This window comes from Symphalangus syndactylus, chromosome 8 (assembly GCF_028878055.3).
Source record: "Symphalangus syndactylus isolate Jambi chromosome 8, NHGRI_mSymSyn1-v2.1_pri, whole genome shotgun sequence".
Lineage (NCBI taxonomy): Eukaryota > Metazoa > Chordata > Mammalia > Primates > Hylobatidae > Symphalangus > Symphalangus syndactylus.
Window position 1 is genome coordinate 66562964 of NC_072430.2, and position 16662 is coordinate 66579625.

Sequence of the window (16662 nt, forward strand, 5' to 3'; positions counted from 1 at the left end):
ACTTCAGTTAGTACAGTGTTCATAATAGTTTTCTTATTGTCAGGAAGGGTATCATAAAGTCTGTTCTATAACCCTGAGTGATGCGGAATGTACTTCTTTATGAAAAAAAATGGGGAAATATCTCAGTACTTGAGCAGGTAAGTGTTTGTTATTTGGAAAACACTTTTAAGTTTAATATCTCATTTCCCCAACTATTTCAGTCCCCGAGGTATTATCTGGTACTGAGAAAGTAAATGCTTACTTATTTTTTGACATGAGTTTCTAGTCCTCATCTAGGAATACGCAGAAAGCTGTTGGGCAGAGCTGACTTTGTTGCTGGCAACATGTTTCTTATATCCTTGTTATATGTTATCTACTGGTGCCCAGGGAGATTTACTATTTTTAAAGTGAGACTTTGATTTCATGTATAAATAAAGATAAGAGTTGAGGCCTGAGCCTGGGCAAAATCTTGTGGCTTATGTCTTAGTAAAATGATATTTTGGGAGTATCATTTCACCCTTGATGTACTTACAACTTCCCTTAACTCCTCCAGAAACCCCTTAGATATGACCTCTTGATGCTATACACAGAATCAGTAGCATTCACCACCCTCCATCAACAGAACTGCAAATAGAGACCCGGAGAGGGTCATTTCTCTGGATTTCTGTTCTCAGCGAGGACTCCAACTGACTCGACTTTGCTATTCTGTTATATCCCACACGAGAGCAATGCCTGTAGGAATACAAGATAACACCTTTGTACCACACCTTTTTTTATTACCAAAAGTGGACTCAAACCAAAGCTCATCCAACTGCTTTCTTGCCTAAAAATAAAGTATTTTGTAAGCTGAATTGTGCCTGTCAGTTTTCAAATCACTTCACCTCTTTAAAAAATTAAGTTTCAGTGCTGGGCATGGTGGCTCATGCCTACCAGCACTTTGGGAGGCTGAGGCAGGAGGATCACTTGAGCTCGGGAGTTCAAGACCATCCTGGACGACATAATGAGACCTTGTTTCTACGAAACTCAAAAAAAAAAACTGAGCATCGTGGTGCATGCCCTTTGGTCCCAGCTACTGGGGAGGCTGAGGTGGAAGGATTGCTTGAACCCGGGAGACAGAGGTTGCAGTGAGCCGAGATTGTGCCACTGCACTCCAGCCTGGGTGACAGAGCAAGACCTTCTCTCCAAAAAAAAAATTAATAGCTTCACACAAGACATTTTTGATGTTCCTGTTGGCAGTTAAAAAAGGCAAAGCCCAGCTTTGCACAGCAGCTGTGGTTATGGGTCACACTTGCTGCCTTCACACCTGTGTATGCAGGAATCTTGTGGTACAGCCTTGTCAATGCATCAGTCTTGTTACCTACTATTATGGCAAGACAGCATTCCTGTTTCTGGTCATTTTCCATATTAGGCTTAGCAGTTGAGGGCCATTCTGTTGGCCTACAGAAGTTCATGCAATGGGCAGTACAAGCTTGCTCTGGAAACCTCTGTCCCTTCTACAGAAGCTGTGCAGATCTCTTAGGAGACCCATTGATCTTCCCTGTTCTAGAGTGGCCCCCAGCTGCAGAGTGTAGGGAGGAAAAAAATTCTCAATGATGTGTGGGATTGATTTCTTCCTCTTATAATGAGTTCTGAATCTGACAAATCTTGTTTTTTGTTTGTTTTGTTTTGCTTTTTTCTTGAGATGGAGTCTTGCTGTGTTACCCAGGCTGGAGTGCAGTGGCGCAATCTCGGCTCACTGCAAGCTCCGCTTCCCAGGTTCAAGCAATTCTCTGCCTCAGCCTCCCTGCTAGCTGGGTTACAGGCACGTGCCACCATGCCTGGCTAATTTTTGTATTTCTAGTAGAGACGGCTTTCACCATCTTGGCCAGGCTGTTGAACTCCTGACCTCATGATCCACCTGCCTCGGTCTCCCAAAGTGCTGGGATTACAGGCATGAGCCACCGTGCCCGGCCTCTGACAGTTCTTTATTGTACTGCTGGCTGCTTTTTTCTCCCTTTTGGTTGCTGGAAGCCCTTCTGTCTCCTCTCTCTGGGGATGTTGGGAATTTATTCCTTGGGCTCATACTTAATCTCAGGGCCACCAGGCAATGTGGAAAGAGGGACTGGGGCCAAGTCTCCCCTGATGTGACTATTTCATAAGGAGTAATAAGATGGGGAGCTGAAGCCAGGCCTTCCTTGTTTTGATTGCAGTTTTCCTTTGACTTCTGGATCCCGGCTTAAGGAAAGGAGGGATTCTCAGCTCACCTTTGGACTTCAGTTTCCCCTGCTCTCAGACATGTCTGATTTTTCCTCAAATGACTTTTTCTTTTTGTGATGAAGACAATAAAAGGGCCTAAACCCATCATCCGAAGTTAAAGAGAGGGAAATCTGACTGTTGCTACTCAACAGAAGACTAATTTTAGCTCTGGGTTGCATAAAAGAATAATTGTATTTTTCTGAGGATTGTGGAGGAGTGGGCGGTGGAATGGAACAGTGTCACAACTCCTATAAAAACTGTCCCCAAGGGGGCTGGCTTCTAGAGACTCATCCTGTAGGGATTAGTGAGCAGACAGTCATCTGAAAAGATCAAATAATACTTTCTCCTCTTTTGCCCTCTAAGGTGATTTCATAGTAGGGGAGGTTGCTACAGGTCAGCCAGAATTCATTCCTAGGCTCTTGGGTTAGTGGTTCACAGTTTTCTCTGCATCCTTATTTGGAGGGCCTTCTCCTATTGCCCATAAACATAACCCAAATTGTGGGTCATCATCAGTGATTACTGAGAATCATTCACTGCAGTCTACTTACAACTCCACTCCTCATCTCCCACTCAAGAAGAAAACATCTAGAAACACAGGCATGTGAGAGGGAGGCTATTATAGAGATTGCTTTGAAGCAACTTAATTTATATTTAATGTGAGTCTCCTGTGAAGCTTCAGGCTTCATGACTTACAAGCGACTTGGAGCTCATCTGGTGCCTATTCAGAGTGCCCACTGTGATGTGGTGGCACGGGTGGGAGAGCCCATGTTGGCACTAGGGGGTAGCAAATGTTCTGCCACCTTGGCCTCCTCTCCTGAGTAGAATGTGTGAAAATAAATCTTGTTACGAGTTGCTTTTGATCATATTTTACTTTTGTTTTAGTTCATATATGTTAAAGCCCCAACATAAATTGTAAACATTTTACATGTTTACATCTATAATGTCTTCAGGATAGACTTTTTTTTAAATGGAATTCCAGTCTTTTTCTTTATTGTCTTAAGTCTTATCGGATGGAAATCTCTTCCGCCACCCCATGCTTCTATCAGACACTTTGATTCTGTCCTGCTGAAACAGAAAATATATAACCTAGCTACTAAGCATGTCTCTTCTACCAAGTTTAGTTTACAAGGCAATAAAGCTACTCTGTGGGGAAAGGCTACTGTAACCTAGCTAAATTTTCAGCACTAAAATACGCATTTCAGAATTTCACTTGGAAATCCCGAAGCAGAATGTGCTAATTCATAAGTGACAGGTAGGTCCCACCATCAGGCTACCATGAGTGTTCGACTTCCAGTTTCACGTGTTTATCTGGCAAATGGATCCCTTGGGAGTCTGACCTCTCATCTTGGGTGATATTGAAAAGAAAGTGGTGATTTTTCTTTTTTTATGGGATCATTTTCGCTTAAGTCAATTCAGTTGGCCATTTCTATTCTGAATTAATCCAGACTAACAAAGGGCACCTTCTTGATTCCAACCTAAGGTGTGATTAATGAGATTTTGGTTGTCACTGTTTTTGCTTTACTTTATTAAGAAACAAGCGAGAGTAAGAAGAGTACGTTTTTTCCCTTGTATATTAATAGCTACTGAACTGACCTTGAATTTTATGCTCGTGTTTCTTCTGAGGGCAGGTGGAAGGGAAAACAAAACAAAACTAAACTAATTCTCAATTCTGTTCTCGATTACTCAGGCCTGGTAGAAAAGGTTGTGCAATTAATACAATTGGGGCAGGACCACTTTGCTTTCTGCCCTGGTTGAAAACAGGGTACACCTTGTTAACTGTTTTCCTCCACAGGGAATAAATCGGGTCTAGTAAGATTCTTATCAACAGCAAGGCGTGTTATACAGTCATTTTTCCAACTGTAGACAATGGTAGTGTAAGCCAAAACCATTGGCTTGCACAGTGTGGTTTAAGTGAGGACTTGAGAGAAAAGTTAAAGCCGATTACTGCGCTACAAGCAAATCCAGTCTTTGTGTTGGGACTATGAGGGTAGGAGGATGGGGAGGTGGTTGTTAAAAAGCTTAAAAAAAGACAAACTGATTTTACTACCCTACATAAAATGAAACTTCTTCAAGAAGTGTGAAACTGACTTATCTTTTCCCTTATGTTCATTTTCATGTATGCATAACTTTGCAGTTTATGAATTATTCATTTACATCATACAGAGTCAATATTTAATTCTGCAGTAAACTTAATAACCAAGAGAAGTTCTGCTAACATCTTTTGTAGCTGAAATGCACCTATTTTCCTGTTACTCCCTTGTTAAATTTTCTGTTCCAGTCTTTGACAAAGCAAGTAGTTTTATTGCTGATGCCATTTATTCTACCAAAGGCTATGATGTCTTCAGGATGGACTTTTTTTTTTTTTTTTTAATGGAATTCCAGTCTTTTCCTTCATTGTCTTAAGTCTTATCAGATCATCCGGCTATTCCCAGAGATGAAACATTCATTCAAGATGCAATTGTAGATCACTTGAAAGTGATAGAAAGAAGCTCCTTCAAAGCTTATAAAATGTCTCTTTTTCTGACACATACTTTTAGGCTTTAGTGTCCTGGTGAGCCTTCCTGACTTGATCCCAGCGGGAATTGTCTCAGAGACCAGACCCCACTGCCACCTCCTTCCAGATCAACAATTTCTAATATTTATCTTCTAACTAGAAACTAAAACAGACAAGAAATCAAGAATTAATGTTCGTGATGACAGTAACATTTTCTGTCCTACATATCATTAAATATTTTCCAACAGAAAAGTAGTATTCATTACTTAGCAGCTCTGAGGAGCAGAAAAGGTATTTTTTTTTTAAATCTCTTTCCTTTAGGGACTTTAAAATCCAGTGAACCAAAACTAGTCCCCAACCTTTGTAGGAGAAGAGGCTTAAGGCCCAAACTCTTAAATTCAGCATTTCCTTGGACCAGCAGTACCAAAGGCTTGTTTAGCCTTCAGTGTAGCAGGACTCATCTAAATGTGTGTGAATTTGTAGTAGGACTCATCTAAATGTGTGTGCATTTAAAAATCATATTAATTCCTGTTATCCCCCGCATGCACTTGTAGCACTTAATTGCCTTTAAAGATAAAGGCACTGATTTGCATTCTGGTCGTGACAACCCTGGCCTTAGGAGCTTGTCCCGGAGTTCAGAATGGAGAGATTGGGAGCTGGGCTGTCAGACTCTCCATTGCCTTTGCCTTCAAAGGTGGCATAGTGGAAAATGAACCACAGTTCCAGGAAGTGTGTCCCTGCAGAAACAATAGCCAGCCCTGCCGGGCGCACTCAGCTTCCACTACCCAGCTCAGAGCACAGACTTTATAAATACTCAGGACTGTTAGTGAAATATGCCATAGATGCTGTATTTTTTAAGAGTCTTAAAGTTTCTTTCATGAGCACTCTCCTTAAACTGATTTCTGGTTTTTTCAGACTTCCTGTGCTTAGCTCAATGTGCTGCTCTTCTAAATGCACGCTACAGCTCAGTTTGTTTGGGGAGCTATGTTACTCTAGCACATTTCCTTCCTCTTCTCTCTGGGTTTACAGGGCTTTTTCCTTTCCAAAAAAAAAAAAAAAACAAACAACAATAACAACAACTCTACTCCAGGCTCTGAGGCTGCTGAGATCAGCTCAGCAACCTCTGCTGGGAAAGAATGCCCCGTGTCTGCCCCCGTAATGGTTTTAATTAGCCGTACATTCTGCGGGGCGCAAAGGTCTGCGCTGGAGCAGATGGCTGGTGGGGGTGGCGGCTGGGCTATTGTGGGCAGGGGCCACACCAGGACCACAGGCTGCAGATGCTGGCCCGGCGTTGGGGCTGGAAGCTGGAGACCCAGGAGGCTCGGGCCATCTGCTCTGCAGTCCGGCAAAGCAGGTGTCCCTCCAAAGAAAGCATTCCAGAAATCAGTGCCGCCTGCGCAGCCGCTGTGTGCAGGGCACACTTGTCCAGCTGTAGGACAACTCAAGAGCTGGCTACAATGGCCAGAATGACATTGAGATGCACGGCCCACAGAGTGGGTTTGGGGGGACTCCCTTTGTCTGCCTGAAGGGGTGGGGACTGTCTTGTGAGCAGCCATTTTGGGGCTGGACAACCTCTGACCTTCGCCCCTCTGCCTACTCTCAATGGGGCTGTTGGCCAGTACACTGGCATGGTAATGAGGAAGGACAAGGCAGCCCCTGCCAGCCGTGGCTGCCTAGGGGACACTGCAGGGAGGGGCCCCAGGGGAAGCCCTGATCCTAAGTTGAATTGGAAGTTCACCACTTCATCACAATCATCATGCTCAAAGCTGTAGTTCTGGGGATTTCCTTAGCTTTATTAAGGTATAATTATAAAAGTTATGTACGTTTACAGTGTACAACATGATGTTCTGATATGTGGATACATTGTGAAATAACTAAATCAAGCCAATTAACATATCAAGGCTGTAGCTTTTAAAGAGAGTCTCTTCTGGGTTTGTTCTTTAAAGCTGGCACTGGTCTGCTGTTTTTTCTGCCCTCGTCCTAGTTTTACACATCCAAGTAGTAAGAATAGTCATTGTAATATTTATTAACAAATGCTTGGCACTTAATGGGCACTGTTGTAAGTGCTTTCCAAATATGAAGCACACCATCAGAGGTACGCATTGTTATTCATGTACTCATGAGGAAACTGAGGCACACAGAGGGTAAGTAACTTGGCCAAGGTCACACCACGAGTAAGTGGTAGAGCGGAAATTGAACTCGAGTATGGCTCTGCAGTCCAAACCCCTAACCACATCATTTTTCTGACTGAAATAATAACAATAGCTAAGGTTTCCTAAGTGCCAAGCATATGACTCCATGTCCCTTTGGGTGCACTGGAGTGTCCTCCTCACTCTGTAAGGTACTGAGGGGTCATGGAAAGTGGCAGAGCCAAACAACCCAGACAGTGTCTCTGCCAAACCCTTTTGCTTATCTGTCTACAACTGTGTCTCCAGAGTAGGGAGAAACTGAAGTCCCACAGGATGAGTTTTATGTATATTAATATCCATCCTTTCTCCAATGAGAGGCTACATTTCAAGGGAAGAAATAAAACTGATCTCATGAATTCAGTCTTGTGAACACATCTCAGCCATGTCCCTCGCTTTCCCCCCTACTTTTCCAAAGATTTTTGTGATAATCGTCCTTCTAGTGCTCATGGCAGATCTGTGTCTACAGGCCACCTGCCAGGCTTCCACTGTGCTGGGTAAGCCATCAGCAATTAAAGGACCCTTTTCCAGAATGATGCCTCCCTTTACTGGGGGTGTTCCAGTAATCGAATGATTTAATCCCCCCAGCCTTCTAACCTGCCTTCCCCTCCTTCTTTCCCTGCTTTTTAATTGGAACCACTGGCTCCAGGCAGTGAGAATGAAAATAAATGAGCTGTGAATGAATTGAATCTTCCCCCACCCACCCCCCTGAAATAGCAATTTAATAACAAATGCACAGCCACCCTGTGCTTTTCTCCCTCTTATTAAGGGAACAGACCCTTGGTGGAGACTAGGTAGAAGGAAGCACGGAATACCTCATATCTGTGTGGTAAGCTCCATCTCTAACTGAGGTGGTCTTGAAATGAAAATGTAGCCATTAGCATAAGCCTGCTTCTCCTTTTAACAGGGTGGTCCTGGCTGGTTCTGTGTTTCTTACAAAGGGTCCTGGGGGGAATTCTTGGGATAGTGCCACTCCCAGAAGACTTTAAAACATGTTTAAACTGGCTGGGTGCAGTGGCTCACACTTGTAATCCCAACACTTTGGGAGGCTGAGGTGGGTAGATCACTTGAGCCCAGGAATTTGAGACCAGCCTGGGCAACATGGCAAAACCCCATCTCTACAAAAAAAAAAATACAAAAACGAGCCGGGTGTGGTAGCAGGCACCTGTAGGTGGGTCGGCGGGGAGGGCCGGAGGATCACCTGAGCCTGGAAGGTTGAGGCTGCAGAACAGAGTGAGACTCCGTCTTAAAAATAGAAACAAACAAAAACCATGTTTAAACTATCCTTCTCCCCAACCCCACCCCCACTTGCCTTAAGATTTTGTGTGAAATCATTGAAGATGAGGATGCTGCCTGGGCTTTCGAAGGCTGTGCCGTATCTGACGCTTTTGGGTTGGACTGTCTCAAGAATGTCTCTTTGGGATGGTCTCAGTCCACAAGGCAGGTCTCAGTCGAGTGTCTCTGATCTTGCCACTTTAGGAGGCATTGGCATCCAACATTCACCAGCCTGAGCAGCACCTGGGCTTCCCACCAAACCTCCTCATCTGTCATAATAGGGGGAGATGTTGCAGGTGCTGCAGAGCAATCTTTCCCAAAGGAGGGAGCTTCCCTTTATCCCACCCCCAAGTCACAGGAAATAAATTTAGTGAGAATTTAGTGGGCAAATAGTGAGAGTTGTACCTATTTCTGTTGCATAAACAACATTTATAACTGTAAAAGAATAAAAGGAAATTGTTTCCCGTAGTCCTTCAACCAAGATGCATCTGTTTTTATTATGTCTATTTCCTTCCAGCCTTTGTCTAATTGTATAAATGTTTTTGCTGGTGGTAATCACAGTATGGATAGCACTTTTGTAATGGTCTTTCATTTAACATTTCATAAGATGTTTTTCCATGTTCCTACGTGGTTTTTTAATTATACTTTTAATGACTGCATTCTAGTGTATTATTATACTTTATGCTCTATTGTTGAATATTTAAATTGTTTTCAATACTTTCTTGTTACAAAAAGTGCTATGATGTACATATTTACACATACGGCTTTTCTTCCTCCTTGATTTCATTGTCTTTGAATACCAAGTGAAATTATTGGATCAAAAAAAATGAACATTTTTATTGCTTTTGAGACATAAAGCCATTTACATTACTAAATGTAATAATCATTTACAGTGCTACCCATAACACATAAACAGGCCTATTTTAAATCATAACCTTGATGGTAGTAGAAGTCATATCTTAAATACTTTGCTAATTTAGTAGGAAGAAAATGACCTTTTTTTTTGGGAACAAAATGACTTTTTGGTTTTAATCCTTTGATTGCTGTTGAGATGAACCTTCCCCCATGTTTTTTTTTTTTATTTGTTTGTTTTTAATTATGTTGCCTCTTATGTGAATTGTCTGTGTTTCTTGCTTCTCTGCTGGGAAGACTTGGCACTTTTCTTACAAATGTAGATGAATAACAGATACCTCCCCAGGCCTACCCAATTGAATGCTTTAAGTTTAAATATGGAAATTAAAATACTATATGTATCATATAAACATATGTCCAATAAACATAACAAATTTGTATAGAGCTTACTATGTGCCAGGCACAATTCTAAGCACCTTGCCATAACTCCATGAAATATGTACTACTTTGTTCCCATTTTATAGGCAGAGAACCTGAGGCAGAAGTGGTCAGAAGCTTGCCTAAAGCCAACCTGGTAGGGAAGCCATGATTTAGCACCAGGCAGTCTGGCTCCTAAGTCTATGCAGTGGCCTCCATACTCTATCCCTTATTAGTTAGGAGTAAGAATCTGGGGAAGAAGGTAGCAGGGAAGTACTGTCCCAAAGAGTGAATCAGACATAGGCACCCAGTCCCATAGACTCATAAGACGTTGGAAACAGTATATTGGAGCATCACGCTTCTCTGAATTCTGTGCTCACTATTTTCAAATGAACTGAGAAGTAAATGAGCCAATGCTTTAGTAATGACAAGGATTTTTTGAAGGTGTGTGTGTTGCATTTTTACAGCTGTATGTTCCAACTGGGACTCTCTTTATGGTTTGGGGCCAGTGATAACATATTCTCCTGCTATTTCTCCCATTCGTTTCTGCTGTTAGAAATCATGCCCTGCTTGAGATTTGGTAGGTTTCGACCAATGGTTCTGAGACCATAAAACCCTATTTTATTTGTCATGGGTGGAATTGGTGGATTTAGTTCTGGGGTGTTTCCAACTGGTATGCTAAATAATGAATTTTCATAATTTTGTATGCCGAAGTAGTATGAGCATTTAAATTGTCTGCTCTGTTGAATAGGGAAATAAATGTGGAGGGACAGACAGGCAGGATGGTTTTGTTGATTTAAAATTTCTTATGTGAAAACAATTTAATTCTGACCAGAAATGAGAATGTAAGAAAATTTATGAAGGACTGTTGACTTTACCACTTGCTCCCCATCCCCACCATGCCTCAGACATCCACTAGATTAGAGAGACGTCTTTATGTAGAAATGTAGGCTGAGTGAGCTGATGAAATTGTTATCACAGCAAAAATCACACCGTGTCCTAATTCACTTTTCATTGATACTGTGTTTGTTAGTGACTTTCCATTGTAATCTGCATGAATTGTAGTGAACTTAAACATTTTGAGTTATGGCCTTTTGGTGTCTTCCATTTGTCAGCAACAACCCATCTCAGCATTGTCAGCTTGGTATGGCCAAATTAAATGAACTCTCTGAATTGGTACTATCTTAAATATCTAAGTAAAACATGGACCTGTGAAACTGTGGTAGGTGGTTGGCCCTCATTTAAGAGGTGAGAACTACCACTAGTGAGTGTGGAGAATAAAGTAGATGAGCATAGGTTGCCTGAAAAAAGAACTTCAACTCGTATTAACTTGAATGAACTACTGAAAAACAACATTTCATCTAAAAATTTTACGTGGCATACCTCTGTCATGAGGAATCCAAGTTCTAGAGACAGGTATTAATTAGGCTGACTTTCCTGTCGAGTTTATTTTCGGATTCTAAGCAATCAACTAGTCTTGTACAGGTCAGCTACCAGAAAATGTGCTGGTTATTTGTTATCAAAGGCAGCTTCATTCATAAAGCTGGATCACTGCTGTGACAGCAGCCCGGTTTGGAAAGGGCGATTCACCTTTTCTAACAGGGTTTTCTTTGATGGTTGTAGTAACCACCCATAACAGTGATTAGTTTTAGGCAGTTTACTGAAGAGGCTAAAGCCATTTGCTAGAAGCCACAGCCACTGTGGACCTGCTTGTTGCAACTAGTCCAAAGACAACCTGTACTATCCCCGGCCAGTGGAGCAAGGGCTGGATTTTGGTCCTGCCCTGTGCTCTTAGCGGGGCACTTTTATGCAGTACACAAATTACAACTGTATGCTGTGACTTTGGAGAAGAGGCAGGAGTAATGAAGCCCGATAAGGTGGCAAAATGGTCCAATTCAGATACATTGAACTGCCTTTAATGTAATTTACTGGTAATGTACATTTTATACTTTCTCTAGCCTACTTAAGTTGCAGCTCTCTCCTCACAATGCCACAGATACACCAGGCTCATTCTTGCCTCCTTGCTTCAGCAAATAACAACTGCCCCCTTCTTTTCTTTTCTTTCTTTTTTTTTGAGACGGAGTCTCGCTCTGTTGCCCAGGCTGGAGTGCAGTGGCGTGATCTCGGCTCACTGCAAGCTCCGCCCCCTGGGTTCATGCCATTCTCCTGCCTCAGCCTCCCGAGTAGCTGGGACTACAGGCACCCGCCACCTCACCTGGCTAATTTTTTGTATTTTTGGTAGAGACGGGGTTTCATTGTGTTAGCCAGGATGGTCTCGATCTCCTGACCTCGTGATCGGCCCACCTCGGCCTCCCAAAGTGCCGGGATTACAGGCGTGAGCCACTGCGTCCGGCTTGCCACCTTCTTTTCATTTGGCTCTCTGCAGTTTATCCTTCAGGTCTCAGTTTAGACATTGCTTCTTTCCGATCTACCAAGTCTAAAGTATCCCATCTGTGTAGCCACATAGCATCCTGAACTTCCTTGTCATAGCACTTAAAATACTACCCTGTTGTATTTCCTGTTTTCTTGTCTGTATGTCTTCATTAGCATATAAACTTCTTGAGGGAGGAAATGTTTGTCCTGTTCATGGTTGTATTACCAAGACCTAGCACAGTACCTAGCACAAAGAGAAGCACTCAGTACACATTTATTGAAGAATAAATTCGTAAATGCATGTATACAGATACTTGTTGGTTGATGGATACTGGATATTTGCTTTGGCTGGGTTTAACTGATTGTGATGGGTTTTGCTATTGAATAAGTGACATAGCAAATGAGGACAAACCCTTGGTGAAATGCTGCAGAAGGCTGTGTGGAGTTTCTTAGGAGTCTCGTCCTGATTGGCTGGTTAACTGAAGAGAACTCATCTAGATGGATACACTAGAGAGTCCTGAAATTATGACTCACCTAGATGATGATTTCAGAGCCAGAGAGTGATCTGCTCTAGGAAAAGCTAGGATAGTTCTTTCTGAATAAGTTCTAAAGCACACTAATCTTCTCTTGCCTTCTCTAGCACTGGAAGACGCAACGCAGTGAGGAGTATGAAGCGGAAGGTAAGAGCCGAGTGTGTCAGGACGTGCCTGGAAGGGAAGGGCTGCCAGGTGCTCTCCATACCCTGTCTTTCTGATCTCTTATGCTGCAGGCCAGCTGGGAATTAACATTAAGAACAACAGCAACAAAAAATTTATTCCCAATTGATAGCTTTCAGTTTTAAAATCCTAGCATTTAATATCATGCAAGAGATGGTAACTAAGATATATAATTTCACTTACGGGCTAATTTCTCTCTTATACAGACTTTCAGATTAATTTTCTAACAGTCTTAAATAGTGACCTATTAAAATGCATCCCTTGGCCAGGCACAGTGGCTCACGCCTGTAATCCCAGCACTTTGGGAGGCCAAGACAGGATGATTACTTGAACCCAGGAGTTCATGACCAGCCTGGGAAACATGGCATACCCCGTCTCTACTAAAAATAGCCAGGTGTGGTAGCACATGCCTGTCATCCCAGCTACTCAGAAGGCCGAGGTGGGAGAATCCATTAAGCCCGAGAGTTGGAGGCTGTAGTGAGCCGTGATTGTGCCACTGCACTCCTGCTTGCTTAACAGGAGAGACTGTGTCTCAAAAAATAAAAATAACAACATAAATAAATTAATTAATTTAAAAATGCATCCCTTGACAAGTTTCAAATGTATTTAAGAAGCATCAGAACACGTTGATCCTGTGGCCACCAGATGGCACCGTGGTTCAGCTAACAGAACCTCAGCCCACTTCACAGCCCTCTGTGGATTAACTGTACTTAAGTGTAATTACAACCTGTTCTCTAGGTTGAAACGCCACAGCAGTAATGGGCTTAATTCCTGTCAGTAAAGAGTGGGAGTAGCACTAAATACTGCTTTCAACCCTCTGAGGTTCTTCCAAGCACACAAAATTGTGCCAGTAATTATCTCATGTTTAAGTAATGACTTTACAGAATCTCTAATGTGTAAAGCAAAATTTAGAAGTGAGGGCTTTTAATAGAGAATAAATAAGCAGTTTTGATTTTTAAATAAGTAGTTTGATCCTTAAGTCTTCCAATGAAATTTACCTTAATGTATAGATAACTGGGAACTTATAGCTTGCAACCATTGATTTTTTTTTTTCTTTCAGTTGGACTGTTGGTTTCTGTATGTCAGAATATTCATATGTAAGGATTTGGGAACAGGCTAATCTTGAGACTTTTATCATGAAATTATTTTCTTTTCAGTAAAAGATGCTGTAGTACTTAGACTGGAAAGAAAGTGGAGGTAATACATTCTGGTAGCTATAGTTGAGATAGAGCTTACAGAGTTCTCGATAATGGCCCTCAACCAGCCTTCTGTTATGATCACTATAGCCTAAGCTTGTGATGTGCTCAGTTGAAATAAAACAAGCCTAGAACTTTGCAGTATTGCACAGGAGATTATCTTTATTACACAAGTATGACTGTCAGGGAGCCAAAAAGTACCCATTTACTCTAGTTGCAGCCTTAGAACCATTGATTCTGTTTCATGGGAGCTTCAGAACCAAATCAAAATGGAATTGACATTTATTGCCTTTTTCTTATAATATTTATTTTCAAAAAGCACAGTTTTCTTTAAGAATAGGCACTCTCTCTGCAATTCCTTTGGAAACCGTGCAACTTATGCTTCTCTCTCAGGCCAGTTAAGGTTTTGGAACCCAGATGACTTGAATGCTTCACAGAGTGGATCTTCCCCTCCCCAAGACTGGATAGAAGAGAAACTGCAAGAAGTTTGTGAAGACTTGGGGATCACCCGTGACGGTCACCTGAACCGGAAGAAGCTGGTCTCCATCTGTGAGCAGTATGGTTTACAGAATGTGGATGGAGAGGTAAGCCTCGCAGTATAATTCAGGAATAATAATGATGGTAAAAGCGTAGCTGGCCACAGGCTGGGAACAGCTGTAGTGTGGTTCTCTGCAGCTTGTTAGACTCCATTTTCTTTTTTCCTAAGAAGTCATTCATGAAGATTCGGTCATCGAGGAGCTCTTGTTGTGTTGTGGAAAAGAAAAACTGACAAGAGCTGACACTTACCCAGCTATTATAAGCTCACTGTGCTAGGCAGGTTACCCCATGTGAAACTGTCAGGCACTAGCTCTGTGTAGCCATGATGTCAGATGTATCTGTAGAGGTGCCATTCGCAGAGTCAATTGTGGGAAACGTGGAGGAAGAATTAAGCAAGGATTTCAGTAGATTTGAGTTGGGGGAGTATTTTGAAGGCCAGAAGGATAAATTTAAGTTTTTGGAAAGAACATCTCAATATCATCTCTGAGTTCTTAAGCAGATTGAGCAATATATAGAAAAGTCTTGCTTGCTGACGAGGAGCTAAACTGCTTTTACATATTGGCATGAAGAGAGCCTTGGGCGAGAGCAGCCAGCAGCCATTACAATATTCTGGTCATGAGAAAATGGTAAAGGGTAGATTGGTTGTTTTGAAAATACTAAGAAGAGTTTTGAAAGAGCCCCCAAAAGACTCTTCTTCGGTAAAACTCTGAGCTTTATGTTTTCTAAAAAATTAAGAGAGGAACTGATAGGACTGGGTGCATGAATGGCCGTGAAACATAAGAATAGAAATAATTCGCCAGGCGCGGTGGCTCACGCCTGTAATCCCAGCACTTTGGGAGGCCGAGGTGGGTGGATCACGAGGTCAGGAGATCGAGACCATCCTGGCTAACACAGTGAAACCCCGTCTCTACTAAAAATACAAAAAATTAGCCGGGCGAGGTGGCGGGCGCCTGTAGTCCCAGCTACTCAGGAGGCTGAGGCAGGAGAATGGCGTGAACCCCGGGGGCGGAGCCTGCAGTGAGCTGAGATTGCACTACCGCACTCCAGCCTGGGCGACAGCGAGACTCCGTCTCAAAAAAAAAAAAAAAGAATAGAAATAATTCTACGATGTGCCTTTCAACGAGCTGAAAATAAGGATTGGAGAGGGTTAGGTTAGGGCTACAGTTGTCGCTTTGGGAATCTTTGATTATAATGATATTTGAAACCATGCTTTCTGCTTGCTCGGTATTATTTTTCTAAACAGATAATAGAAATATTTGTTTAGTGGTATTTTTCTAAACAAATAATAGCTTTTGATTTATTATTAAAACTTTTCAAGTAGGCTAGCTTACAGAAATTTTTTTTTGTTGTTTTCCCCTTCTTCCATGTATATTTGACCATTGTATACCTTTTGTTTACCTTTTTAATGGCTTAGTGGTAATTTATTTTTCATTAGTGACTATTAAGTCATAAAATTAAATTTATTCTCCTGAATTATAAATCAGTGCAATATGCAGAACCTTGGGTTGTTTTTGCCAAAAAATATTGCACAAACTTGGATTATTTATCGAAAACCAATTCTTGGAATAAACTGTAGCCACTTGTGGAGAGCTGCATTTTCATCTGTGGTGGTTTCCAAAGCTCAGGAAAAGAAGTAGCACATTTAGTTATTTTCCTCTGGCCTGAGGACAAGTAGAGGATTGCTCAATGAATATAGCTTTTACTTAGTGTTTTTCCTGCTAAAGAAAAATAGGGAAATTCTATAGTACTTAGTATTACTAGCTCTAAACCACAGAGGAGCTGGAAGTTCAAGATGATCTCATTTACTTGGAATCCTAAAATTTTACAACTGAAAGCCATTTTAGATTTAGTCACCTCTCATTTTATAGGTAGAGACAGTGAAATCATGGCTGTTCCCTGCTTTCGTGAAGGGGAACTAGAGTCACTGTCTTATGCCTGTAACTAGCACACTCCTTTCCGAAAGCAAGAACAATGACAGGGCAGAGAGGCAAACCAGCATGCCTGATGCCAAATCTGGCCCCAAGCCTATTTTATTTGTCAAGCCCAGTGTTTTTAATATTGAACTTTTTGCTACATTGAAAAAAAAATCAGGAGATTTTTCTAAAAATCCAAAGATTTGGCTCCATTTTATGGGCAGTAAGATGCAGCCAGCTCCTTTGGAGAGGACATGCACTCCTGTGTTCAGTTTCCCAGCACTCACTACTTTCTGATGTCTTAAACCCATCTTGCCTCATTCGTTGACATCATCTGCTGGGCCTCTTTGAGTGTTTGGGTTTGTAATTATTTTCCAACTTACACTTCAGTAAACCAGTTTATCCAAAGACCTGGTCCATGTAAGAATAAGAATGTCCTCACAGTTCCAGAGACAGCTCCTGCTCAAAGTGTAGAGCGTGCCCTAGTTG

General features: G+C 42.0%; 1 protein-coding gene across 10 annotated transcripts in view; it reads left to right on the top strand.

Moving 5' to 3' along the window:
• NIN (ninein) overlaps positions 1 to 16662 on the top strand; it is a 114298-nt gene that overhangs the window by 42699 nt on the left and 54937 nt on the right. For all 10 annotated transcript variants that reach the window (XM_055289392.2, XM_063644571.1, XM_063644572.1 and 7 more), the window contains 2 exons: positions 12452 to 12491; positions 14117 to 14307. In XM_055289392.2, the coding sequence (XP_055145367.1) occupies positions 12452 to 12491; positions 14117 to 14307 (231 nt within the window). The remainder of the gene's footprint in view (positions 1 to 12451; positions 12492 to 14116; positions 14308 to 16662) is intronic.